Raw genomic sequence first — 25,524 nt, 5'->3', positions numbered from 1 at the left:
TAGAAATAAATCAATTTATTGCAGGGTGAGGTCAGGGTTTGGGACAACAAAAACAACTTTTGGAGGCAGAGCTGTTCCATTCCATCCCATCCCTCCATTCCCACATGGAATTTCCTCAGCCACATCCATGTGGAGAATTTAAACAACAAAACTTTTGGATTTTGGAGATTTGGGTCAAAAAATCTGCATTTCCCCCCCTTCTTCCTTACACACAAGTTGAAAAAAAATGGAATTAAAGGGCATTTTCCCAAGGTTTTCCAGCTGTGCTGCACATCTGGACACTCAAACTGTGCAAAAAAAAGTGGATTTTGGATAACAGAAAATAAATGTATTTAACTAGGGATGTACAAACAAAAGATGTGTTTTCAAAGAAATAATTTTAAAGATTTATTCCAAAAGAAGTCATGATTTTTTTTTATATATATATATGTATATATATATAGAGAGAGAAAGTTTTTCTGGAATAAATGGAAAGGTAAAAAAAAAAAAAAAAGAAAATAATAAAGGATTTTATCCATCTGTCAGTCTCTTGACTGTATTTTATAAGAATATTTCAATTTTTTAGTTCAGATATAACCTGGATGATTTTGTGCTCCTTTTTCCTCTCCTTACAGACAAATTTGAAAAATTAGGAATTAAAGATCATTTTCCCAAGGTTTTCCAATGGGTTTTTTTGAGGGTTTCCATCTGATCTGTCGGATTGTGAATTTCCCAAAGACTGGAGAACAAAAATTATGGAATACAGAGTTTGTATAGGATGTAATTTTTCCTTTTTTTTTTGTTTTGTTTTGTTTTTTGGGGTTTTTTATTTTGTTTTTTATTTGTTTGTTTTTGTGGGTTTTTTTTTTTATTTTGTTTGTTTGTTTGTTTTAATTTGTTTTAAATTTTTGTTTTGTTTTTTTATTTTGATAGGAGAAGGATCTGGGAGGTTTTTTTTTTGTGCTGGGAGTTCCTGGTGCACAATGGGAAATGTCCCTGGTGTCCCCTGCAGGGATGCCAATAAATAAATATTGGCACAACCCTGTCGGGCAAATAAAGGCAGAGCAGAGCTGGGGGAGGGATTTTTTTTCCATAAATCCAGTTTAAATCCCCCTGGGCTCAGAGATTTTCAGCCCTTTGGGCTATTCCTGGTTTTTAATTTTTTATTTTTGTTTTTTTTTTGTTTTGTTTTGTTTTGTTTTTTTGGTGGATCTTTGATTTTTGCAGCTGTTTATTAATTTTTATCTCTAGTCCAAAGAGTTCTTCAGCACTTCTAGCTAATAAGTTAAAAGTTAACTAGAGGAGTATCTTGCTCCTTACAAGGTCTTTAAGGCCTAATTGGTCAATTAAAAACCAACATCTCTATTCTTTGTACTTTTGACTCAATGACCTGCACTATGGGATTTTTTATTTTAGCAAAAACTACCACTTAAAACTGAGAGAAAGAAGGAACAAAAAGACAATTTAAGACGTTTTGTCCTATATTTATAAACCCCAAATTCCAAACTTTCACCTTGTGACGTCACACACTCCTAACCACACACCTGTGATTACAATTCCATTAATTACATTTGGAAGCTTCTCCAAGACCTCAAGTCAAAAAGAAAAAAAAAAAAAAAAAAAAAGGAAAAAAGCAGAGAAAATTCAAAACTCCCGGGCCTGAGGGTTCCAAAAAGTGGTGACACCGGGTTTGGGAAGGGGACAATGGGACAATTCCCTCTAAAGGAACAGTTCCTTTTAAAGGGGACAATTCCCCTCTTTGGGACAATTCCTGTTAAAGGGGACAATTCCTTTTAAAGGGGACAATTCCCTCTATAGGAACAATTCACCCCAAAGGGGACAATTCCTGTTAAAGGGGACAATTCCTTTTAAAGGGGACAATTCCTGTTAAAGGGGACAATTCCTTTTAAAGGGGACAATTCCCTCTAAAGGGGACAATTCTCTCTATAGGAACAATTCCCTGCAAAGGGGACAATTCATCCCAAAGGGGACAATTCCTGTTAAAGGGGACATTTCCCTCTAAGGGGACAATTCCCTCTAAGGGGACAATTCCTGTTAAAGGGGACATTTCCCTCTAAGGGGACAATTCCCTCTAAAGGGGACAATTCCCCTCTTTGGGACAATTCCCTCTAAGGGGACAATTCCTTTTAAAGAGGACAATTCCCTCCAAAGGGGACAATTCTCTCTATAGGAACAATTCCCTGCAAAGGTGACAATTCACCCCAAAGGTGACAATTCCTGTTAAAGGGGACAATTCCCTGCAAAGGGGACAATTCCCTCTTAGGGGACAATTTCCTCTAAAGGAGACAATTCCTGCTAAGGGGACAATTCCCTCTAAAGGGATAATTCCCTCCAAAGGGGACAATTCCTTTTAAAGGGGACAATTCCCTCTAAGAGGACAATTCCCTCTAAAGGGGACAATTCTTGTTAAAGGGGACAATTCCCTCTTAGGGGACAATTCCCTGCAAAAGTGACAATTCACCCCAAATGGGACAATTCCCTCCAAATGGGACAATTCCCTCTTAGGGACAATTCCCTCTCAGGGACAGCTCCCTCTAAGGTGACAATTCCCCCTAAAGGTGACAATTCACCCCAAAGGTGACAATTCCCTGCAAAGGTGACAATTCCCTCTCAGGCACAGCTCCCTCTAAGGTGACAATTCACCCCAAAGGTGACAATTCCCTGCAAAGGTGACAATTCCCTCTCAGGCACAGCTCCCTCTAAGGTGACAATTCCCCCTAAAGGTGACAATTCCCTGCAAAGGTGACAATTCCCTCTCAGGGACAGCTCCCTCCTCGCTCCCGCCCAGCCTGACTCATGCCCCGCTGCCCAGGGCAGGTCCCCAGGCAGGAGCTGTTTGCCAAACCAGTTCCTGCATGTGCCACCCTCATTCCTGAGCCTGGCGCTGCCGGTTCCGGGGCTCAGCCCAGCGCCCCCAGCCCCCGCTGCCCTCCAGGGGTCCCCAAACATCCCCTGGGGTCCCACCTGCCGGGTCAGTGGGGTGTCCTTTCATCCCGGGAGCATTTTTGGGAGGCTCAGCCTGGCTGTCCCATGCCTGGATTTCGGGCTGGGAAGGAGGAAGCAGCTCCAGGGGGGTGGGTGTGGGAGCAATTTCAGCGGGGAGGGATCGGGGCAGCATTTCCTCCCTCCAGACAGGTGTGACCAGCTCTGCACAACTGGGCCAAGGTTGCAGCCTCGTGTTTGACCTGGAACGGGAGCCCAGCTCCCCAAACCAGCTCGTTTGGGATCTCCTGACCCCAAAACACACCAGGTGAACCTCCCTGCCTCGGTCTGTGCCCTGCTGAGCATCGTTCCCGCAGCCAGGAATAATCCAGCCCCTCAGATGTGGAGTTTTCTCCGTGTTCTCAGGGTTTTCTCACCAGGTTCAGTGGCTCAGAGTTATTTTCTTACCATCTCAAGCTGGGATTTTTTGGCTGATCCCATCACTGAATGTACACTGAGTTCCTGGACCCCTCACCTGTGGCTGCTGGGGTAATTTTTGGGGTTTTAGGGGTCTCAGCCCCAATTTGCCCTAAAGGGGAACAGGGAAAACTTCACCAGTGTCTGACCTCCAAGTCCATGGCCAAGCTGCCAACCCAAACATTGGGGAAAGCTTTGGAGGAGCTCCAGGAATCTGCTGTCCTGTGGGGCCTCAGGTGGTTCCACCCCAAGGAAACCCTTAGAAAATTTATTTTTAGAGCTGGATTTCCCCACAGTGTTGAGCTTGGACTGAGAAAGGTGATTTCAACAGCACAACAGGTCAGGGTTGGAGCTCCACATCAATGCAAGCAGACACCCAGAACGATAAAAAAAAATTGCTCTTCTGGTTGAAAAGACTAATTTATGTACATAAAAAATTCCTTTCTGCTGCAGGAATGTGCGAGGGCATGGAAAAAACTAAAGGAAGGTGTTTCCCAAAGGCCTCTTGGACCCTTTGGAGCAGCCCTGGCTGCAGCTCTGCCCTCCCTTCATTCATGGTTTCACTCTGCAGCAAGTGCAGAACTGGGGGGTGTTTTAATTCAGCGCAAGCACAACATTGATTCGAGTTTGGAAAACAGCCTGGAAGTGCCTCCTCGTGGAGCTAATTCTGGGCTCGCATCTCCTGGGAGCCCTGTGGCTCGAATTTTGATGAGCTCCCTCCAGGGAGAGGAGCTGCATTTCTGTGCAAGCGGGCGGGATCTGGGTGTTCTGCTGCTGACTAAACCCACCCACGCCTCGGGGACTATTTGCAAGCAGCTCCTGCATGGTTTGTGTCAGCCCCGATGGAAGGGACTGATATTCCCGGGAGCTGCACTCTGACAAATCCTGGCAGCACCCAGGTCACTGCTGCGGCTCCGGGTGAATATTTGTCACCCCTGGGTGCTGCCTTTGTGTCCGGGGGTGCTGCAGGGGTGGGAAGGGCATTGCTGAGCCGGTTTGGGGTTGGGAATTCTAGCCCGGAGAGTTGATGCCACCTGGAGAGGGGGATGGAGCAGCGAGTCCAGGCCTCTCTGAACCTCCTTTATCTCCAGATAAGGATCAGGAATGCGGCCCAGGCTTTGTCAGTGGTTTTGTTGGGGCAGAGTGTGGGGGATGAGGATCAGCTCTTCCATCAGCTCCGTGCGCAGGGAGATGGGAGCACGGAGATCGCAAAATCAGGGAATTTTTGGGTTGAGCCAGGCTCAGCTGGAGCAGGTGCCACAGGGACACGGCCAGGTGGGTGCTCCTGCCGGCCTTTCCCAGCCGTTCTGGATGGAAAGGTTTTGGTATCCCAATCCTTTCTCCCTCATCCCCAGGGGAAGGGAAGCAGAGGCTGCTGCAGCAGCGCGGCCTCAAATCGAGTTTTTGCCCCAGGCTGCGGCTCGGCGTCCCCATCCAGGCTGGTTTGGCAGGTGTTTGTTCCCCTAATGATAAAACCCGATTTCCGCCCGTGCCTGACTCACTGCCTGTCCCTGCGCCTCATTCCTGCCCGGCCGTGCCGTCCCCATCAGTCACACTCCAGGGCAAGGACACAGCTCCGGGCGCTTCAGCTGCTCTGCCATTGTTTAATGGCTTCAGGTGCCCGGCGGCCGCAGGACCCAGAGTTTGGGGCAATTTGGGGGGGTTTAGGTGTGATTATCACCCGTCCCTCGCTGTCAGAGTCCCTTTGTCCCTGGGGGGGTGGCAGGGGCCGTGATCGCGCTCTGGGCAGCATGGCACGGAGAACAAAGGCTCGGGTGCGATTTGGGGTTGGCTAAACATTAAACTCTGGCCAGGTACGAAGGAGCACCTGCGGCCCCGGAGCGGATTCCAGAGGCTCGGGTCACCTGCAGCCCGCGCTCCGTCATGGCCGAGCTCCACCGGCTCTGCTCTGCCTGGAAAGAGTGTTCTAAAAATTGCCAGCCTTCCCCAGCTAAAGTAGGTGAAATATTTATAAACCCATCCTCTAGAGAAGACCTTTTGCGCAAGCATCAACCGTTCCGGCTTTAAAACCCGCGCCCTCCCCCCGCCCCAAGGCGGCTTGTGCTGCTTATGCAGGGAAGGGGCAACTTTAATTGCGTTTGTCTGGCACGGTGGCACCTTGTCACGGCCACGGGGGACCGCGGCGAGGGAAAAAAAAAAAAAAAATTAAAAAAAAAAAAAGGAAAAAAAAAGAGGGATTTCTGGATTTCGCTGTGCTCGGTTCCATCGGGTGCAGCCGCTGTGCTTTAATACCGGGGGTGGGGCGCGGACCACGCAGAGGGCTCGCCCCACTTTTGGGAGGATGATGCGACCCCCGTGGGGGGGCAATTGGGAGAGAAGAAGATGAGGATGATGATGAGGATGATGAGGATGATGATGAGGGGAGGGAAGGCACACGCGACGCTGCTCCCAGCGCCCGGGGGATGCGCCGGGGTCCGGCGGGGCGGCTCCGGGGGCGGCGGGGATGGAGAGGGGGCCCCGCTCCGCCCGGCCCCGGAGGCGGAGCCAGCGCCCGGCGCGGCGGGACCGGAGCCACATCCCGCAAAGGAGGAGCGGGGCCGGGCACGGGCAGGGCGGCGGGGCCGGAGCCGAGCCCGGAGCCGGAGCCGAGCCCGGAGCTCCCGCGGCGGGGCCGCCCCGCACCGCCCCGCACCATGTGGTGGGACGAGCGGGTGTCGGCGCGGTTCCGGAGGAACCTGCAGCCCACCCTCACCTACTGGAGCGTCTTCTTCAGCTTCGGCCTCTGCATCGCCTTCCTGGGGCCCACGCTGCTGGACCTGCGCTGCCAGACCCGGAGCTCGCTCTCGCAGATCACCTGGGTCTTCTTCTCGCAGCAGTTCTGCCTCCTGCTCGGCAGCTGCCTCGGAGGGGTCTTCAAGAGAACGTAAGAGCCCGGCGAACTCAGCGCTGCTCCCTCGGGGGTCGCGCTGCCCCCTCCCTTCCCCCGGCTGGCGGGTGGGCAGCGCCGGCCGCCCCTTGCCGGGATGCTGCGTGGGAAAAGAAAATCATTTTCTTTTTTGGGGGGCGTCGCGCAGGGTCCGCAGCTCTCTCAGCTGAGGGGGCTTCCCCCCTTCGGGCTCCGCTCCCGGGGCGGTTCCATCCCCTCGGAGCTCCGCGCAGCCCCAGCGTGAAGTTCCAGCCAGAACTTCCCGCGAGGGTTTTGGTTTGCTGGGTTTTTTTTCTCCCTTAGCCTTGGCTGTTTATCGCCAAAAAATTATTCTTGGAAGTGTGTTTTAATAACCTCGGCGTCGGAAATGGTGGCAGCGCCGCGTTTTTCGGGAGTTTGGGCGAACACGTGCAGGGATGCGAGGGGTCCTCGTGGTCTGGATGAGTGGGGGGGACACGGGGCTCGGGGGGTCGGCAGGGACCTTGAATCCCCAAACAGGGACTCGCAGCAGCGAGTCCAGGATGTGTGGCAAATAAATAACCCACGGCTGGCTCAAGGCTGAAGATTGCCAGCGAGGCGTTTGATTTGGGGCTTGGTGACAGCTCCGAGGATCAGCTGATTATTTCCGTGGCCACCGATTCTCGGGCGGTGATGTAACGTGTGAGAGATCCACGGATCCAGTGGGGCTGAGCCGGAGACGGGAGAATTCCCCACCAATCCTTTAAAAACCTCCTTTAAAACCGCTTGGTGTTAAATATTTGTGAATTGGCTGGTGGAGATTTGTGGATCTCCTGGCGGGTGGAGAAGGTGTTGGAGCACCCGGAGCTGTCCCGGGGCAGGAGGGGACAATCGGGATTGGGGACAGCACGTGGGGACCTCGCTGCGGCTCTGCCACCGCTCCGGCAGTGCTGGCTCAGCACAGAGCTCTGCCAGCCCCCGGGGCTGCCTCGCATATGTTTGGAGGAGCAGCGAAGGGAAATGCAGAATTCCTGCTGCCAGCTCCTTCCCAAAGCTCTTGGGTACGCAAAACCCACCGGGGCTTGGCTGCTTGGAAATCCCAAACTTTGAACTCTGCTGCTGCGCTTTGGGGGTAAAAGAGTGTGTTTGGTGCTGTTTGTGAAGCAGGATGTGCTTGGGGTTTTGGAGGAAAAGGGATTTTGTGCCCCACTGGGGACTGACAGCCCTGCCAGGCAGGCAGGAGGGAATATTTGGGATATTTGGAGCTCGTGAATGTTGTGTGGGGGTTACTCAGAGCCTCGCAGCCTCCAAATGTGCGGGAATAAGAATTGTTCAGGCTCCAGGCGCTCCGGTACAATCCCTTCTTCAGGGACGGATGGATTGAGCTGTCCTGCCAAAGCTTTATAAATCAAATTACGCCGCCCTCGGGGCCTCGGTGCCAGGCAGGGAGAAGCACTGGCCAGGTCATCTTTTCCAGTTAGGAGATGGAGAGCGGCTGTGGAGCATCCCCGGAGGGCGGCTGCGAGCTGAGTGCGATTCCCGGTGCCTGGGGGACGCAGACTTCGCTGCTTCCTTGGGGTTAAATCGCTCTGGGTGGCTCGGGAGGGACAGGAATGGGTGGTGGCACCTAAATCCAGGTTCTCCTGTCCCCAGAGCAGCTGCTGGGTGCTGCTCGCTCCCCCTGGGGCACAGGGAGGAGGGATTTTAGTGCTGCTCTGTCCCTTCAGCACGACCCAGCTCCAGCATTCCCTCTCGTGCGAGATTCCATGGAAATTCAAAGTTTGTCAGTGCCAGGCTCCCCGAGGGATGGAGGGAGGACGCTGCTGCTCTGTCCTGGCATTGCTGTGGTCCCTTCCCTGAGCTTTTGGGGGTGCAGAGGCAGGAGCAGCCCCCCAGGAAATGCGGTTTGAGCTCTCAGGTTCACCTCAGGCTGCTGCTCCCGGTGACACCTCCTGGGCGTTGCTGGAATGTGGGATGAGATCTGTCCCAGAAAATTCAGCTTTTCGCAGGGTTTGCACCCCTGGGGTTGTGGTTTGAGCTCTCCTCAGTCCCTGGTGCTGCTTCCTGAGCTCCTCTTGCCTGGAATCACATGGAAAAGATTCCCAGCTATGGGATGGGATGGGAGAGCTCCAGGAGGAGCAGCCTGGGCTCAGACACACCAGGGCAGGTGAAATTTTGGGGAAATTCCCACTCCTGGCACTGCCAGCTCCAGGGGGGAGCTCTGTGCATCTGCATTTCACTTCCCTTTCCCGTTTTGTTGCATTTTGGGCTCGAATTGGGAGGTTCAATCCTGCACAAGCTGGTGACAGAAGCACCAGAGCACCCCAGGTGGATGTTGGGATTTTCTTTATTCAGAATCTGCTTTTTTGTGTCTCGATGAAAATTTGTTTTGCCCCAGGATTTGGAGCAGCCTGGGGTGGTGTGGGCAGAGGTGAGGAGGGCACTGGGGAAACTGGAGCTGTGCTGGATGTGATCCACCCCGTTCTGCAGGGCTGGGAGCAGCTGGGGCCCTTTATTCTCCTTTCACAGCACCTGTGAGTGTCACCAGCTCCCAGGGACAGCCCTGCCCTGTCCCTGCCCCCACAGCCAATCTCCTGGTGGGTTCTGGGGTTCTCAGGACACTTCACTTGTCACTGGCACCTCTGGTTGCTCAGGGAGCAGCACAGGATGAGCTCTTGGGGACACAAAACTGCCCCTGCTTCCTGCAGGGACCCTGAGGCTGCTGTGGGATAATCCTTGGGATAATCCTCAGCTCCTCACCTCGTCCCCTCGGGCCTTTGAGTTGTTAATGATCCGTTTTGCAAGTCTGAGTTGGCCTGATTATCATTTTTCTTCTTGATGTGAGGGATTTGGAAAATGCACCCTGAGGTGGGGAAAAAAAAAAATCTGTGCTGGGAGCTGAAGAGATCCACGGGAACACCAAGGTGGAGGTTCCTAATTAAAAAAATCTGTGCTGGGAGCTGGAGAGATCCTGCTGCAATGAGGTGGGGGCTCCTAAATCCCTGTGGCAGGGAGAGGGGAAGCTCTGCTGCCTGGGGCTGCAGGAGTGACTCTGGAATTGCCCATCCTGATCCTGTGGAAATCAGCCCAAACCTCTCCTGGGCAGCTGGGAAGGAGCCAGGACATGCCCTGGGTGCTGCTGAAATGAAATTTGGGGCATTGCAAGACTCATTTCACACCTGGAGTGGAGCCTGCCCTGGGCTGTGCCATCAGTGCTGGGGACACAGACCAGGCTGTGCCATCACTGCTGCTCTTCCAGCCCTTGGGAGGGGTCTGGCACCATCAGCACACGCTGAATTCATGGGGTGCCTCAATTCAGGTGCTTCCCAAGGGTTTGGAGTCCCAGGAAATCTTTCAGTGCCCCCCTGGGTGCTGAGCTGAGCCCCCAACTCCTCCTGGGGGCCTGGCACAGCAGCAGCCCCTTGGTGTCCCCTCCTGCCAGGGCCAGCAGGGCTGGTGCCACCCCGGCCTGGGGCATCCCCAGGGGGCACAACTGTGTCAATAACCCGGAGGTTACAGCTGGAGGCTGGATTTATTCCGGGGGTGACATTTCCAATGCTCATTGAGGCTGTAATTGAGACTCTGCTGCTGAGCCTGCTCCCCAGCCGGGAGGGGGATCTGTGGGGGAGGGTTTTGGGATCGCTCAGAGGTTTTCCCTTCTCTCCCAGCCCGGGCTCAGCTGCTGCTGCTGCTGCTGCCTGTGCCCGTCTCCTGCTCTCAGCACCTGGAGGAGCAGCCTCAGCTCCCGGGCTCGGAGCTGTTCCTCTCCCGCCTCCGAGCTGCTCCTGTCCCGGGCTCGGAGCTGCTCTTCCCCCGGGCTTGGAGCTGCTCCTCTCCCGGCTCGGAGCTGCTCCACTCCAGGCTCGGAGCTGTTCCTCTCCAGGCTCGGAGCTGCTCCTCTCTCGGGCTCGGAGCTGCTCCTCCCCAGGCTCGGAGCTGCTCCTCCCCAGGCTCGGAGCTGTTCCTCTCCAGGCTCGGAGCTGCTCCTCTCTCGGGCTCGGAGCTGCTCCTCTCCCGGCTCGGAGCTGCTCCTCTCCAGGCTCGGAGCTGTTCCTCTCCAGGCTCGGAGCTGCTCCTCTCCCGGTCTCGGAGCTGCTCCACTCCAGGCTTGGAGCTGTTCCTCTCCCGGTCTCGGAGCTGCTCCACTCCAGGCTTGGAGCTGTTCCTCTCCCGGTCTCGGAGCTGCTCCACTCCCGGCTCGGAGCTGCTCCACTCCCGGCTCGGAGCTGTTCCTCTCCCGGCTCGGAGCTGCCCCTCTCCCGGCTCGGAGCTGCTCCTCCCCAGGCTCGGAGCTGTTCCTCTCCAGGCTCGGAGCTGCTCCTCTCTCGGGCTCGGAGCTGCTCCTCTCCAGGCTCGGAGCTGTTCCTCTCCAGGCTCGGAGCTGTTCCTCTCCCGGTCTCGGAGCTGCTCCACTCCAGGCTTGGAGCTGTTCCTCTCCCGGTCTCGGAGCTGCTCCTCTCCCGGTCTCGGAGCTGCTCCACTCCCGGCTCGGAGCTGTTCCTCTTCCGGCTCGGAGCTGCTCCACTCCCGGCTCGGAGCTGTTCCTCTTCCGGCTCGGAGCTGTTCCTCTCCAGGCTCGGAGCTGCTCCACTCCCGGCTCGGAGCTGCTCCTCCCTAGGCTTGGAGCTGCTCCTCCCTAGGCTTGGAGCTGCTCCACTCCAGGCTCGGAGCTGCTCCACTCCAGGCTCGGAGCTGCTCCACTCCAGGCTCGGAGCTGCTCCACTCCAGGCTCGGAGCTGCTCCTCCCTAGGCTTGGAGCTGCTCCACTCCAGGCTCGGAGCTGCCCCTCTCCAGGCTTGGAGCTGCCCCTCTCCAGGCTCGGAGCTGCTCCTCTCCCACCCGCCAGCAGCTCTCCCTGCCGTGACTGTGCACATCTCACCCTCTCTCCCCCGCCCTCCTTCCCTCCCCCAGCAATCCCACGGCTCTGCTGTCACTGGAGCAGCAGTGGCCACAGCTTTGCAAAATACTGACAATTGTCAGCTCCTGCCCTGGGCTGGGCTGGGCACGGCACTGGGAGGCTCTGGCATGGCCAGGAGGGAGGAGATGTGCAGGAGATGTGCAGGGGATGTGCAGAGGTGCAGGGGATGTGCAGAGGTGCAGGGGGTGTGCAGAGGTGCAGGGGATGTGCAGAGGATGTGCAGAGGTGCAGGGGATGTGCAGGAGATGTGCAGGGGATGTGCAGAGGTGCAGGGGATGTGCAGAGGTGCAGGAGATGTGCAGGAGATGTGCAGGGGATGTGCAGAGGTGCAGGGGATGTGCAGAGGTGCAGGGGAGGTGCAGAGGTGCAGGGGATGTGCAGGAGATGTGCAGGGGATGTGCAGGGGATGTACAGAGGTGCAGGGGATGTGCAGAGGTGCAGGGGAGGTGCAGAGGTGCAGGGGATGTGCAGGAGATGTGCAGGGGATGTACAGAGGTGCAGGGGATGTGCAGGAGATGTGCAGGGGATGTGCAGGGGATGTGCAGAGGTGCAGGGGATGTGCAGAGGTGCAGGGGAGGTGCAGAGGTGCAGGGGATGTGCAGGAGATGTGCAGGGGATGTGCAGGGGATGTACAGAGGTGCAGGGGATGTGCAGGAGATGTGCAGGGGATGTGCAGGGGATGTGCAGAGGTGCAGGGGATGTGCAGAGGTGCAGGGGATGTGCAGGGAATGTGCAGAGGTGCAGGGAATCTGCAGAGGATGTGCCCTTGGCCCGTTTTTCTCCAGCAGGAGTGGTGAGCAGGACATGGAGAGCAGGGTCACTGTGGGGCTGCAGATGGATGAGGGCAGTGACACAACCAGGGCAGTGACACAGCCAGGGCAGTGGCAGGGACAGGACAGTGACAGGGACAGGGCAGTGACACGGACAGGGCAGTGACACGGACAGGGCAGTGACAGGGACAGGGCAGTGACACAGCCAGGGCTGTGGCAGGGACAGGACAGTGACAGGGACAGGACAGTGACACAGCCAGGGCTGTGGCAGGGACAGGGCAGTGACACAGCCAGGGCTGTGGCAGGGACAGGGCAGTGACAGGGCCATGGCCAGGCTGTCCTGGCAGGACAGGAGGGGTGGCAGCTGAGCCTCCTTCACCCTCCTCCTCCTCCTCAGTGCCTTCTCCAGCCTGGCTGGGGCTGTGGAGCAGCACTGGGGCTTCTCTTTGCTGGGGATGTCCCTGAGCACTGCTCAGACCCACATCCCCCAATTATTGCTAATTACCAACTGCCACCACCCTGGGCTGTGACACAGACCTGCAGTGCCACTCGTGTCTGCTGTGCCTTTCCAGCCACATCCCTGTGCTCCTTCCTTTCCTTCCTCCCCTTCCCCAGGAGGGGACACATCCCTGCAGGGATGGTGCTGCCAGAACAGGGCACAGGGCAGGAGAGGGAGGTGCAGAGGCTCCCCTGGGAGCAGCTCAGCACCTCCAGGCAGCTCTGGGATTGCCACCAGCCCTGCAGGAGAACCCCCTGGAGCTGCCCCAGAGTGAGATGTGGCCTCACCTGCACAGCCCCACAGCCCCCAGAGCAAGGACAGGGTGTTATTCTGCTCAGACATGGGTTTGGAGGGAGGGTTGCTCTTCTCCTCAAGAGCTGGGTGGAAAATCCATGTCTGGGAGGCATCACCCTGCAGCAGGAGGTGGCAGCTCCTGGGTGGCTGCAGGGGTGACACTGGGCTGTGGAGCATCTCCCTCCCCTCAGCACAAAAACTGGGGCTGTGCAGGCAGAGCTGCAGCTCCTGGGAGCAGCAGGAGGGGGTGGCACTGACCCTGTCCTGCCTCTGCCCTCCCCAGGCTGGCCCAGTCCCTGCTGGCCCTGTTTGCCTCGTCCCTGGCCATTTCCCTGGTGTTTGCCATCATCCCCCTGTGCCACGACGTGGTGCTGCTGGCCGTGGTGATGGCCGTGGCCGGGCTGGCCATGGGCTGCATCGACACCATCTCCAACATGCAGCTGGTCAAGATCTACCAGAAGGACTCTGCCATCTTCCTGCAGGTGAGAGCCTCGCCCGCCCAGGCAGCTTTGGGCTGGGCTTAGGAGCAATTCCATCCCAGAAGGGCTGGTTGGGCACTGGGATGGTGGCATCACCACCCTTGGAGGTGTTTGAGGAAAGTGGAACTCAGCTCTGCTGACAAAGCAGTGTCAGGTCACAGGTTGGACTCAAGGACTTTTCCCAACCTAATTAATTCTGTGATTCCAAGGAGCAGGAACTGAGGGCTCTGCCCCCCTCCTGCTCCACTGTGAGAGGAATGAGGGATTTGTCTTTACAAACAAGCTGTGGGTCTGCTGGTGGATAAAACCAGCACTGAGAGAGAAAAGAAACAGGGGGAAGGATTCCACTGATTGATGAATGGGAAAAGATATTTGCCTTTACAAACAAACTGTAGGTTTGCTGATAAATGAAATTGGATATTGGAAGATGAAAGAAGCAATGGGGAAAAACTATAAATTGTATAAGAATTAAAAATTAAAAGGGAGGGTTGTACATTAGGGGGGGGATCTCAGGTATCAGGTGTTTGGGAAGTCTGTGCCTCTCAAGTAACTTAGGGGGGAAAGAGAGAAGGAAATTGGGATAAAAGGAGGCTGAGACACCCCAGGGAATGCCCCAGGGCCTCCCCCTTTATTGGAATAAAGAGAACTCCCCTTTCTCCTCTTGGACACAAACCCTGCTGTTTGTGAACTCACTTTCCTGCCATGTGTCACCTCTCGCAGGCCCTGCACTTCTTCGTGGGCTTTGGGGCCCTGCTGAGCCCCCTGATTGCTGATCCCTTCCTGTCAGACACCAACTGCATCCTGGCCAACAGCACCAACGCCTCCAGCAGCCTCCCGCAGCTGCGGCGGGCGCTGCCCCACCACCCCAACCTGTCCCACCTGGAGCTGCCCCCCCGGGGGCTGCTGGTGACACGGGTGTCCTACGCCTTCTGGATCATGGCCCTGATCAATGTGAGTGCTGGCAGCCCCCCTGCCCTGGCTCTGGGGGGTTTGGGGGGTTTGGTGCACAATGGGTTTGTTGCTGGGTCTTGTTTGTGTTCAGTGCTGGGATCCTCTCTGGGGTTTTGGTACCTTCAGCACCTGCCAGGCAGGAGCTGGAGCAGCAAACTCTGCTCAGATCCAGTTTTTGTTTCGTGCTGGGATGGTCTGGCAGGAGGGGGTCTGCAGGTATTGCCAGCAAGGAGCCCATCAGTGGATGATGCAGTGACAGGGTCTCTCTGCTTGTTATTCCCCTGGAGGTCACAGATGCACAATTCCTTCCCTTGAGGGGGATCTGGGGGTCTGTGTCCTTTTCATAAAGTGGGTGATGCTGCCTGGCAGCTTCACCTCTGGGACTTGTCCTTGTCCTTCTCCTGTCCCTGGCCCCCAAAGCTGCCCCTGCTTTGCCCCCAGGAGCTGCAGCTCCTTCCCTTGGGCTCTCCCCATTCATGAAATGATTGAAACATCCCAAATTTCCCCCTCCAGGGGTTTTCAGGCCCTCCCAGCTCCCTGTGCAAGGAGCTCAGGCAGGTGCTGGGATGAGTTTCTGGGCAGAGTTACCCAAAAAGGCCCAGCCTGGGAGGAGAGACAGCTTTAATTACCTCCAGCTCTGCCTGTGCCACGGGAAATGTGCTTTTAATTACTCCAGAGGCAGCAGGTCCTGAGCAAAGCCACTCAGTTTGGAAGCAGAGTTTAACACCTGCTCTGAACCCCATGATGTCTCTGATTTTGGGAGCACAGACAGGAATTTCCAGACCCCTCCCTGCCCCCAGCAGGGTCCTGTGGGTATTTTGGGGGAGGATGGCACCACAGGCTGTGGGTTTGAGCTGGGTTTGTGCAGCACGATGGGGTGGGTGGGTGAAATCCAGAATTCCCAGGATTCCCACAGGCTGTGGAGGAGCACCAGGAATGTGAAGGGAGGCTGGGAGACTGAGAAGTTTTGGGATAAGGGCTCAATAACAATCACAGAGCAGGGAGCTGGATGTGCTCTGCTCCCAAGCTGAGCTGTGATTGCCTTTCCCAAATCCTCACAGAAGGAACTGATTTAATTTTATCTTAAAATGGGAGCAGCATCCAAGGTGGAAACAGCAGAAGATGATGATGGGAAGAGGTTTTTAAACCTCCAGGGAGATGGATGCAAAGGGTTAAAAACAGAAATGGAAACCAGGAGCAGCAGCTTGGTTATAAAATGGCCAAATCCCACATTTCCAGCCTGGTTTTTGTGTGGATTCTGACAAGGCACGAGCTGAAATGATTCATTTCGAGCTCTTGCTTTTGTTTAGAGTGGAAATGTCTCAATCTGACTCTGGCACAAGTGCTCTGTGCAGAGCTGACAGAGGAGCTGTGCTGATGTTTTTGAAGCAAAATGGGTTTGCTTTGGGAAAATGAAGCAGCTCAGCATAATCAAAACAAAGCACTTGGATCACTCCCAGCCAAAATCTTTCACTCAACGAGAAGAATTTTTTTGCCTTTCCATCCTGATTTTGGAATTCATCCCCGTATTTTAAAATTCAGCTCTCTCACAGAAGGGAAATTTCATCTGCCAGCCCATTGCAAGGGGTAGAAATGAGGGAAATGTTGCTGGGAGAGGGAGGTGTTTGTTTGGAAGGTGCTTTCCCAGGGGAAGTGTGGGACTCTGCATTGTGCTCCGAGGAGCTGGGACACAATGGCAGGGAGGGATCCCGGGCTCCTGGGGGGAATGAAAGAGCAGCAGGAAGGAGCTGGAATATCCCCACGCTGAGCTGGGGGATGCAGCAACTTGTTGAGTTTCTGAGGATGGATAAAAACTGCCAGGGAGGGAGGGAGGGAGGGAGCAGCTCTGGGGATTTGGGAATTAGGGGATCTGCTTGGCCCTCTGCTCCTGGAGGGGGGTGATCTTTTTCCTTTGGGAAAAGGAAATCTTCCTGAGAAAAACTACAAACCAAAAATCAAACCCAGAAACCAGCAAAATTACCTTGAAATAACCCAGCAAAAATCCTTCCTTGGGAGAAAATGGTTGTGGCACCAAAATCTGGCTGTCCAGGAGGGATGGTGAGGGATGGGAGATCCAGTGTGGTGGCCACAGCCATGGGTGGGACATCCTAAAAATGTCCCAGCCTGGTTAAAGCAGAGAGGAGCTGCTGGATTTAAAGGTGGAGAGCAGGGATGTACCCCAGTGGGACTGGGAATTGGGGAATCCCAAACTGGGACCCAGGGATGTACCCCCAGTGGGACTGGGAATTGGGGAATCCCAAACTGGGACCCAGGGATGTACCCCCAGTGGGACTGGGAATTGGGGAATCCCAAACTGGGACCCAGGGATGCACCCACAGTGGGACTGGGAATTGGGGAATCCCAAACTGGGACCTTGTCCTGGAGGCTGGGAGTGCCCAGGGCCGTTATCTGCACAGCCAGGCCCTCTGGGGGGAGGAATATTTGTGCTAAATCTGCAATTCAGAAGAATGAAATCTGGTCCTGACCTCCGGAAGGATCAGAACTATCAAGCAAATGCGTTTTTCTTCCATGGGACCGAACTGACTGTTCCTATTCCCATTGTTCCCAGAACAATGCAAACCTCATCAGCGGACTGAGGGCCGAGGGGCGGGGTGTGAGCGAGGGGGGAATTCTCCATACATTTAAATCATGCCACGAGCCAACAAAAGGCAGGAAATTTGGAGCTGGAGCTCACACTTGCTCCCAGACATGTAGAAAACAAGGGAATGAGCTGTCACTTAGGATTTCCTGGCTTTCTCCCCCAGTTGGTTGCAGTGTAAACAGCGCTGGGCTGTGCTGGGAGGAGACGGGAGGGCTTCGCTCGCTTCCCTCTATTTCCTCACCAGGGAAAAAAAGAAAAATAAATTTAAGAAAAGAGCCATTCCCTGTGGAATTGGAGGCACCACGGAGTCGTGGGTGTGTGCTGGGAGCTGGCTCATCCCACGGGATCACCGTGCCAGGGGGTCCTGCTGGGGTGGGACTGTGGGAATTGTGGAGCATCCCTGGGTGCTGGACCCTCTTTGCTCTGCTCAGGCTGTGCCAGGGGGTCCTGCTGGGGTGGGACTGTGGGAATTGTGGAGCATCCCTGGGTGCCCTGAGGGGTGCTGGACCCTCTGCTCTGCTCAGGCTGTGCCAGGGGGTTGCTGCAGGTTTCCTGCTGGCCTGGGAACCACGGGCTCCTCTCTGCTGGTGCTGCCTGGGAGGGGCTGGGAGCTGCTCCCTCTTCCCTCTGCACAATTCCAGCCCCAGCTCCAAGATCCCACTGACAGCAGCTGCTCTGTGGGTTCATTCTGTGGGCAGGAGCAGCCCAGGTTGGGACACCCAGAAGTTTTGGGGTTTGCAGGGCTTTGCTGGGGTGGCTTTGGGAGGTTTGTCTCAGGCTCCCTGTGCCCTTTGCCAGGTGGGTGCCAGCACAGGGACACCTGGGACACGGACATGGCAACTGGATGGCTCAGTGCCACCACCCAGGTCACAGCCCTTCCTCCAGAAAAGCTCAAGGCTTTTTAAAACCCTCCTTAATCAACCCCAGAACTACCTGATGTTGCTGTGGGTGAAAGGCAAAATCCAGCCGTGTTCATCATTTTCTGTCACCTTTTGCAAACCAGCAGCCCCAGCCCGAGCTGTGCCTCCAGCTCCCCTCCCTCTCATCACTGCAATGCTGGGGATGGTGACTCCCAATGCTGGGGATGCCCATCAGGAGACTTTTCTCCCAGTTTTCTCCCTTTTCCCCTCTCTCCTATCCCACCCTCCCTGTCCCACCCCATCTCTCCTTGCCCTCAGAATTCCCTCCAGGCACCTCCCCTGCAGAAGCTGAGCCCAGCACCCCAGCACGCTGCAGGGGGGGAGCTGGGCTGTGGTTTTGGGCTGGTTTTTACTTTGTCCAGGTGCTGACCCTCCCTTCTGTGCCCTCCCAGCTGCCCGTGCCCATTGCAGTGTTCCTCCTGCTCTACAAGGAGCGGATGGTGCCCTGCCTGAACGGCAGCAGCCCCCCGCTGCTGCCAGCTGATGAGCTGGCCCTGGAGACACGGCCTGGGGACAAGGACGAGCTCTCCACCCCTGCCCAGAGACCCCACACGCCTCCAGGTCAGCTCCAGGTGCCTCTCTTATGGATTTGGGGGGGAAATTTGTGTTGGAGCACGTCTGGGTGTAATGAGAGATGCGGTGCTGCTGGCTGAGGAGGAAAGGTTGGGAAGTGTGCACAGGGATTTAATCCAGGAATACCCAAAGAATCCATTTGGTGCCCAGCTGCCCTCAAATCAGATGGAGTCTTGCACAGAGATTGGTATCCCAATCCCAATTAGTCTCCAGGCTGTGTTTCTCCATCCCATATTTCTCTGAGCCATCCTAAAGCCAACCCTGGACCCTAACCTTGCCCCATGGCAGTTCTGCCCCTTCATTCCCTCCTGGTTTTGGGTCACATTTTATACTGATTATTCAATTTAAAAGTGGTTATTGTGCTACAGATGCTGATTTTTGTAGGAAAGGAATAAGAAAGAATAAATTTCCCCTCCCTTGTTTGAGGAGAAAAGTGAAATCCAGCAATAGTTTGCTCTTGAGCTCATGGCTGCACCCTGGCTTGGGGACAATGGTGACATTGTTCTTTCCTGCCCAGGAGAGACGTGTCAGAGTCAATTCTTTGGGTAAACAGTGAATCTCGGAAGTAAATATGGTTTAGGGCTGTGGGGAGTGTTCTGTGTTATTCCTGGAAAGATTCCTGGCTGGTTAATCCTGGCTTTGCCCTGGGCAATAGAAGGGAATTCCAGGGAATCCTTGAAGGCAGGGGGAGCTGGGGTGAGGTGAGAGCCAAGCTCTGTGTGTGTCCCCTTTCCCAAAGGTGCCTGCTTGGGTGCAATATCCATTATCCAAGGAATGGAGCTCTCCTGGGCAGGGAGATGAGGGGATTTGGGGCTGGTTGAGTTTTTATTGCCTGGGAGAGCAGGGCCAGGAGTGTGGAGCCCCAAAATGGGAAGAGGAGCACGAGCAGCTGCAGTGAGAGCAGTGGCAGGAGAACCCAGGATTTTGGGGTGTGGAAAGTTGGGATTTTGGGTGTGGAGAGTTGGGATTTTGGGGTATGGAGAATCAGGATTTTGGGGTATGGAGAATCAGGATTTTGGGGTATGGAGAGTCAGGATTTTGGGGTATGGAGAGTCAGGATTTTGGGGTGTGGAGAGTTGGGATTTTGGGATGTGTAGAGCTGAGATTTTGGGGTGTGGAGAGCTGGGATCTCTGGGGGTGTGGGCAGCAGGTATCCCAAAGAACCAGGATCTCAGGGTGTGGAGATCAGGATCCCAGGCTGTGGGCAGATCCCATCCCTGTTCCCATTTCCCTCTGGAAGCTTAGGGGAAGGTTCAGGTGAGGAGGAGCCCCCAAGGCCAGCACTGCCCCACATTTAGGATCCTGGCTGGCTCTGTCCTGCAGCTGTCCCACAAACCAAACCCCACTGAGGGCTGGCAGCCACCCAGCCCCGGGGGGACGTTCTGGTCAAGTTTGCTTTGCATTGTTCTCCACCAGGTCATGAGGATTTGTTCAGCTGCTGCCAAAGCAGAAACTTCCAAGGGGCTTCCTTCACCTATTTTGCTGTGCACATCACCGGGGCTCTGGTTCTCTTCATGACTGATGGCATCGTGGTGAGTTCTGTTGCCCAAATCTCTGGATTTTTTTTTCCTTCCAAACCCCTATGACACCCCCAGGTGTTGAAGGTGAGAGGGGTTGCACAGGTATGGGAATGTGCCAGGCTCTCCACACCCCAAAATCTCCAAGGACAATAACCCTGAGCTTGAAATGTGATGTTTGGAGAGTGTGGAGCTCCCGGAGGGCAGGGCAGCCCCTTGGGAGGGAGGGTCTCTGCAGGCTGGGCTTTTCCCTGGAACAGCTGTGGGGCTTTGCCCTTTTAGGACAGATTAAACCCCACGTGCTGGTGGAGAGCCCAGGATTTGGGGCTGTGGAGAGCTGAGATTTTGGGGTGTGGAGAGCCAGGATTTTGGGGTGTGGAGAGCCAGGATTTGGGGTGGGGAGAGCCAGGATTTTGGGGTGTGGAGAGCCCAGGATTTGGGGCTGTGGAGAGCTGAGATTTTGGGGTGTGGAGAGCTGGGATCCCAGGGTGTGGAGAGCTGGGATTTTGGGGTGTAGGGAGCCCAGGATTTGGGGTGTGGAGAGCTGGGATCCCAGGGTTGTGGAGAGCTGGGATTTGGGAAGTGTGGAGAGCCAGGATTTTGGGGTGTAGGGAGCCCAGGATTTGGGGGTGTGGGCACTGAGATTTGGGGGTGTGGAGAGCCAGGATTTGGGGTGTGGAGAGCCAGGATTTGGGGGTGTGGAGAGCCAAAATTTTGGGGTGTGGAGAGCCAGGATTTGGGGTGTGGAGAGCCAGGATTTGGGGTGTGGAGAGCTGAGGTATGGACAACCAGGACCCCAAACTACAGGCAGATCCCATTTCCGTTTCCTTCTGGAAGTTTAGGGGAAGGCTGGTGGATCTGCAAACCCTTGGGAACAGGTCCCACCACAAAGACCCGAGGGACAGAGGAGCTGAAGTGGCCAGGGGTGTGACAGGGAGGCTTTTCCTGCAGGGAGAGTACTCAGGCTTCGTGTACAGCTACGCCGTGGAGGAGCCGCTGGCCGTGGTGCACAAGGTGGCCGGGTACCTGCCCAGCCTGTTCTGGGCCTTCATCACCCTGGGCAGGCTCATCTCCATCCCTGTGTCCTACAGGATGAAGCCAGCCACCATGGTCTTCATCAACGTGGTAAGGATGGGGTTAATGGCTTTAATTGATCCCTCTTTGTGGGTGGGAGCTGCACCTGGGGGGGTTTTTGCACAGGGAGGGTGGACGAGGTGCCCTCCAGGCAGCCACGACTTAAAACTTGATTGCCCAACTTTGCTGAGCCTGCTCCTCAGTGTGAGGAGCTGGGAAAGCACCAGGACAGCTGGCACTAAAAAATGCCCATTTTATTTACATTATTACCTTGGTGGCTCTCCATCCACGGGGAAATGAATTCCTGGGATTGCCCTGGGGAAGGGAAGGCAGATCATGCTGTGAATTCTCTGCTTGGCAAAGGCTGCTGGAGTTAAAACCACCCCAGCAAAGGGGCAGGGACCCTTGTGGGATGTGCAAGGGAGATCTGAAAGCACATGGCAGAAACCAGGGAGGGGATGTCCCAGTGCCACTTCTTACAGAGAAAAGCAAGAGCAGGCAGTTAATTTCCAATTTATTACAACCAGAAGTGATTTTGGTGGTTGTGTTTTGTGATATAACACATCACACACATCTGACAGGGTGGGGAGGAGATTTTGGGATGTTCTGAGTAAAAAGCCACCTGGCTGACCCTGACCCTGACCCTGTGCAGTGCTGGGAGCTGTTTAGGATCCAGCAGCTCCTGGACTCACTGCAGCATTGCCAGAACAAATTCCAGCTCGAATTTGGCTTCCCTAGGATCCAAATTTCTCCTGAGCACTCACACAGGGCCACAACCAGGCCCCAACCAATTAAAACAAATCCAGCTGGAATATCAGAGCTCCCTCTGCTGCCTCTGCCCTGGAACACTCGGGCATTTCCCTGAGTTTTTGGTTGTTTCCTCTACAAGCCAGAGGTGAGGGAAAGTTGATTTCAATGCAGTTTAAATGGCTTTAATGCTGTGGCTGCTTTCTGAGCAGTTACTGAGAGTTAATTCTGTAATTATTGAGAGTGACTTCTGTCTTACTCAGCAGAATAAAGAATTATTAGTGACTAAGGCACGTAAATATTGTGGAAGGTACTATTGTATTTAAAAGTGTATCTTTCACATAAAATCCAATGAAATTGAGACTTAATGACCAAATTATAGAATGAAGCTGAGCAAATTCTTAAAAGCCAGATGGATTTTTTTGGGCCATTTAGTTTCTCAAACACTGATTTTTGCCCCAGCATATTTTCTCATCCAGATTACTTCCTATTCAAAATAAACATATTTTCTCTTCCAGACTATTTCCTATTAAAACCAAACTCTAGCCCCTGTTGCACTCAGCATTTTTCTGACTGATTTTTGTGGGTGCTGCTCACAGGTCGGGGTCCTCATCACCTTCCTGCTGCTCCTGATTTTCTCCTCCAGCGTGGTTTTCCTGTTTGTGGGCACAGCATCCCTGGGGCTGTTCCTCAGCAGCACCTTCCCCAGCATGCTGGCCTACACTGAGGACATCCTGCAGTACAGAGGTGAGCTGCCATTCCCCCAGGTGCATTTTTTCCCATTTTTTCAGTTCCTTCCCTGGAAGTTCAGGTTTGCTTTTGAACGGAAAATTGCAGAAAAGTGTCAGATTCTCTGTTTGGCTGATGGATAACGAGGCCAGGCAGGGATCCTGGTTTGGGGAGCTTTGGAGGGAGATGGTTCAGGAAACATCACCTGGAAATCCCAGAGCCTGAGCTCTGTCTTCAGGGCAGTGAGACACAAAAACAAAAACCTTTCCAGCAGCAGCAGCAGCAGCTCTGCCAGCACAGGCAGGTGACAGGAGATTGATGCTTTTAATTTTCACCTTTCTGCACTACTGCAGGTCTGCAGAGGCATTTTCAGCATTAAGTGGGAACATGCACTGAGTGTTTGTGACTTTAGTGTGAAAAGCTTTGAAGGAGCAGAGGGTGGCTGTGTCTCTGCTGCCAGCAGCCCTTGCCCTGTTTCCTTGCAGGCTGTGCCACGACCGTGCTGGTGACTGGGGCTGGCATTGGGGAGATGGTGCTGCAGCTGCTGGTGGGCTCGGTGAGTAGCCAGGAGCTGGCAAAACCCACCAGAAATTTGGAATTCACCACTCAAAACCTCAGCTCTGCTTCTGGGCATTGCCTTAGCCAGCAAAGCCGGATGATCCACGAGCAGTGTGAGTGATGTCTGATCCCTTTTTTCATTTCCCATCAATCCAGATTATCCATGATCGGGGCAGCTACAGTTTCCTGGTGTGTGGGATGATTTTTGGATGCTTGGCCTTTACCTTCTACGCCCTGCTGGTGTTTTTCCACAGGATGTACCCCAATCCCTCCCCAGGTATGGAGCCCCAGCCCCGAGCCCTGTTTTGGGATGGGAGCGAGAGCAGCACGAGCCTCAGGGCAGAGCACTCCAGCAAAATGCAAGGAAATGTTTATTTTACTGCTGCTTCCTCTCTCCTTTTCCTGCTTTGTCTTGCCCACAAAGCCTTGGCAGCCACAGCTCAGGGTTTGCTTTCTTTTCTGCTGGAGAAACGAGGGACAAAAAGCAGGAATCCCAGACAGCACCAGCTTCCCTGGCTGTTCCCTGGCTAAAATCCAGGGAATAAATGGGGCTGGCAGCCAAGGGCAGCTGGCAGGCTCTTGGAAAAAGCCTCAGTGAACAAGGATTTCAGAGTTCTCACCTCAGCCTGGAGCTGCTGCTTGTTTTATACAAAAGGAGCAGAGTGGGACAGGCAGAAAACCAGATCCAGATGTGGGGGTCACAGCTGGAGCTGGGCCCAGTTCTGGGATCCCAGTTTGGGGAAGGGAATGGAGCTGGGAGAGGGTTTGGAGATTCCTGAGGGAACTGGGGAAGGGTTTGGAGAACCCTGAGAACTGGGGAAGGGTTTAGAAATTCCTGAGGGAAATGGGAAAGGGTTTGGAGCATCCTGAGGGAACTGGGGAAGGGTTTGGAGATTTCTGAGGGAAATGGGAAAGGGTTTGGAGAATCCTGAGGGAGCTGGGAAAGGGTTTGGAGAATCCTGATGGAACTGGGAAAGGGTTTGGAGATTTCTGAGGGAAATGGGGAAAGGGTTTGGAGAATCCTGATGGAACTGGGAAAGGGTTTGGAGAATCCTGGGGGACCTGGGAGAAGGTTTGGATGATCCTGATGGAACTGGGAAAGGGTTTGGAGATTCCTGATGGAACTGGGAAAGGGTTTGGAGCATCCTGAGGGAAATGGGGAAGGGTTTGGAGATTCCTGAGGGAAATGGGGAAGGGTTTGGAGATTCCTGAGGGAAATGGGGAAGGGTTTGGAGAATCCTGAGGGAAATGGGAAAGGGTTTGGAGAATCCTGAGGGAAATGGGAAAGGGTTTGGAGGATCCTGGGGGAAATGGGGAAGGGTTTGGAGGATCCTGAGGGGAAGGGGTTCAGCCTGGAGAAAAGAGGGATCAGGGGGAATTTCTGGCTCTGCCCAGGACAGGAGTGGAGAGCTGGGGGGGATTTGGGATCTGATCCCAGGGAACAGGGACAGGAGGAGAGGGAAGGGCTCAGGCTGGGCCAGGGGAGCTCAGGGGGGATTTCAGCAGCAATTTCCTGATGGAAAAGGTTTTTAAACACTGGGAGGAGAAGCCTCCATCCCTGGAGGTGCCCAGGGAAGGCCTGGGTGTGGATGTGTGTGTGTGCTGGGTGGGGGAAATGAAATAAAAACATTCCTGAGGGGAAAACCTGCCCCCCAATCCCTTTTAAGCCGCATTCAAAGCTCCATTCGGTGAAATAACAAAGGAATTTTTGCAGAGCCGGAGGAGGCCTCGGCCGGCAGGGCAGCGCAGCCCGAGGACACGGGGCAGTACCAGCGCTGAGGGCGGCCCGGCCTCAGCCACACAGGAATAAAGAAAAAAAGAAAGAAAGAAAGAAAGAATGAAACCCCAGCCCAGCCAAACACCGCCCCCGGGGCTGAGCTCACTTGAACAGAGCTCTCGGCAGTGGAAGGCAGGAGGTGGGGAAAGGCAGAATGGAGGAAATGCCGCCCGGACCGTGAGCTGAGCACGGGGATGTGCCAAAAAACAACAAAAAAACAACACAAAAAGGGACTGAAAGCAGGGATGTCTGCACAGCAATCCCTCCTGGAAATGAACTTTTATTTTTTACCTGCTCAGGACAGAGGGTGGGAAGGAAAAGCTGCTGTCTCCTACCATGGGTGAATATTTTATTTGTGCACAGAGCCCCGGCAGCCACAGCACAATCTGGGATTTAATTCCATTTTTTGTCTGTCCCCTGGGCAGTTCAGGTGCACAGGGTCTGCCTCTATTTGCACACAAATCCTGCCTGTCCACATAAACCGTGTCTTACTCAGCATGCTCAGGCCTCTTCAATGACTCTCAATTATCATTTGCTTTTTTTTTTATTTTAATTTTTTCTTTGAGAGGGTGGTTCTCTTTGTTATTTTTTTTTTTTTTTTTAAGTTAAGAATGAGCTGTGCTGGTTTGTTTTGCTTTAAATCACTCCTCAAGCTGCTCCACTGTTTGTTGGTTTTTTTTCTTTTTAAGGTTGGTTTTATTTCCAAGTGAAGCTCTAAAAGAGAAGGGATTTATTTTTATTTTTATTTTATTTTGGGAGCCAGGCTCCAGCTGCTTCACCTGTGCAATCTCCTGGTGCAGTGCCTTGTGTAAGGTACTGGCCCAGCCTCCAGGGCAGGAGGAATTTGGAATTTTGGAATTTTGGAATTTGGA

At 54.3% G+C, this 25,524-nt stretch overlaps 2 protein-coding genes across 2 annotated transcripts in view; one reads left to right on the top strand and one right to left on the bottom strand.

Moving 5' to 3' along the window:
• The window catches only part of SLC45A3 (solute carrier family 45 member 3), a 113,525-nt gene that overhangs the window by 42,195 nt on the left and 45,806 nt on the right, over nucleotides 1-25,524 (bottom strand). The window lies entirely within an intron of this gene.
• On the top strand, nucleotides 5,958-24,670 carry MFSD4A (major facilitator superfamily domain containing 4A). Its single transcript, XM_079327352.1, has 10 exons — nucleotides 5,958-6,283; nucleotides 13,009-13,207; nucleotides 13,925-14,155; nucleotides 18,070-18,238; nucleotides 19,667-19,782; nucleotides 20,719-20,892; nucleotides 22,188-22,335; nucleotides 22,803-22,873; nucleotides 23,032-23,152; nucleotides 24,590-24,670. The coding sequence occupies exons 1-10, from the start codon at nucleotides 6,054-6,056 to the stop codon at nucleotides 24,652-24,654; spliced, it is 1,524 nt and encodes a 507-aa protein (XP_079183478.1). The 5' UTR covers nucleotides 5,958-6,053; the 3' UTR covers nucleotides 24,655-24,670.

Source organism: Erithacus rubecula (assembly GCF_903797595.1).
Source record: "Erithacus rubecula genome assembly, chromosome: 26".
NCBI classification, from domain to species: Eukaryota; Metazoa; Chordata; class Aves; order Passeriformes; family Muscicapidae; genus Erithacus; species Erithacus rubecula.
Note: the sequence above shows the minus strand (reverse complement) of the source record. Positions and strands in the feature narration are given on the sequence as shown.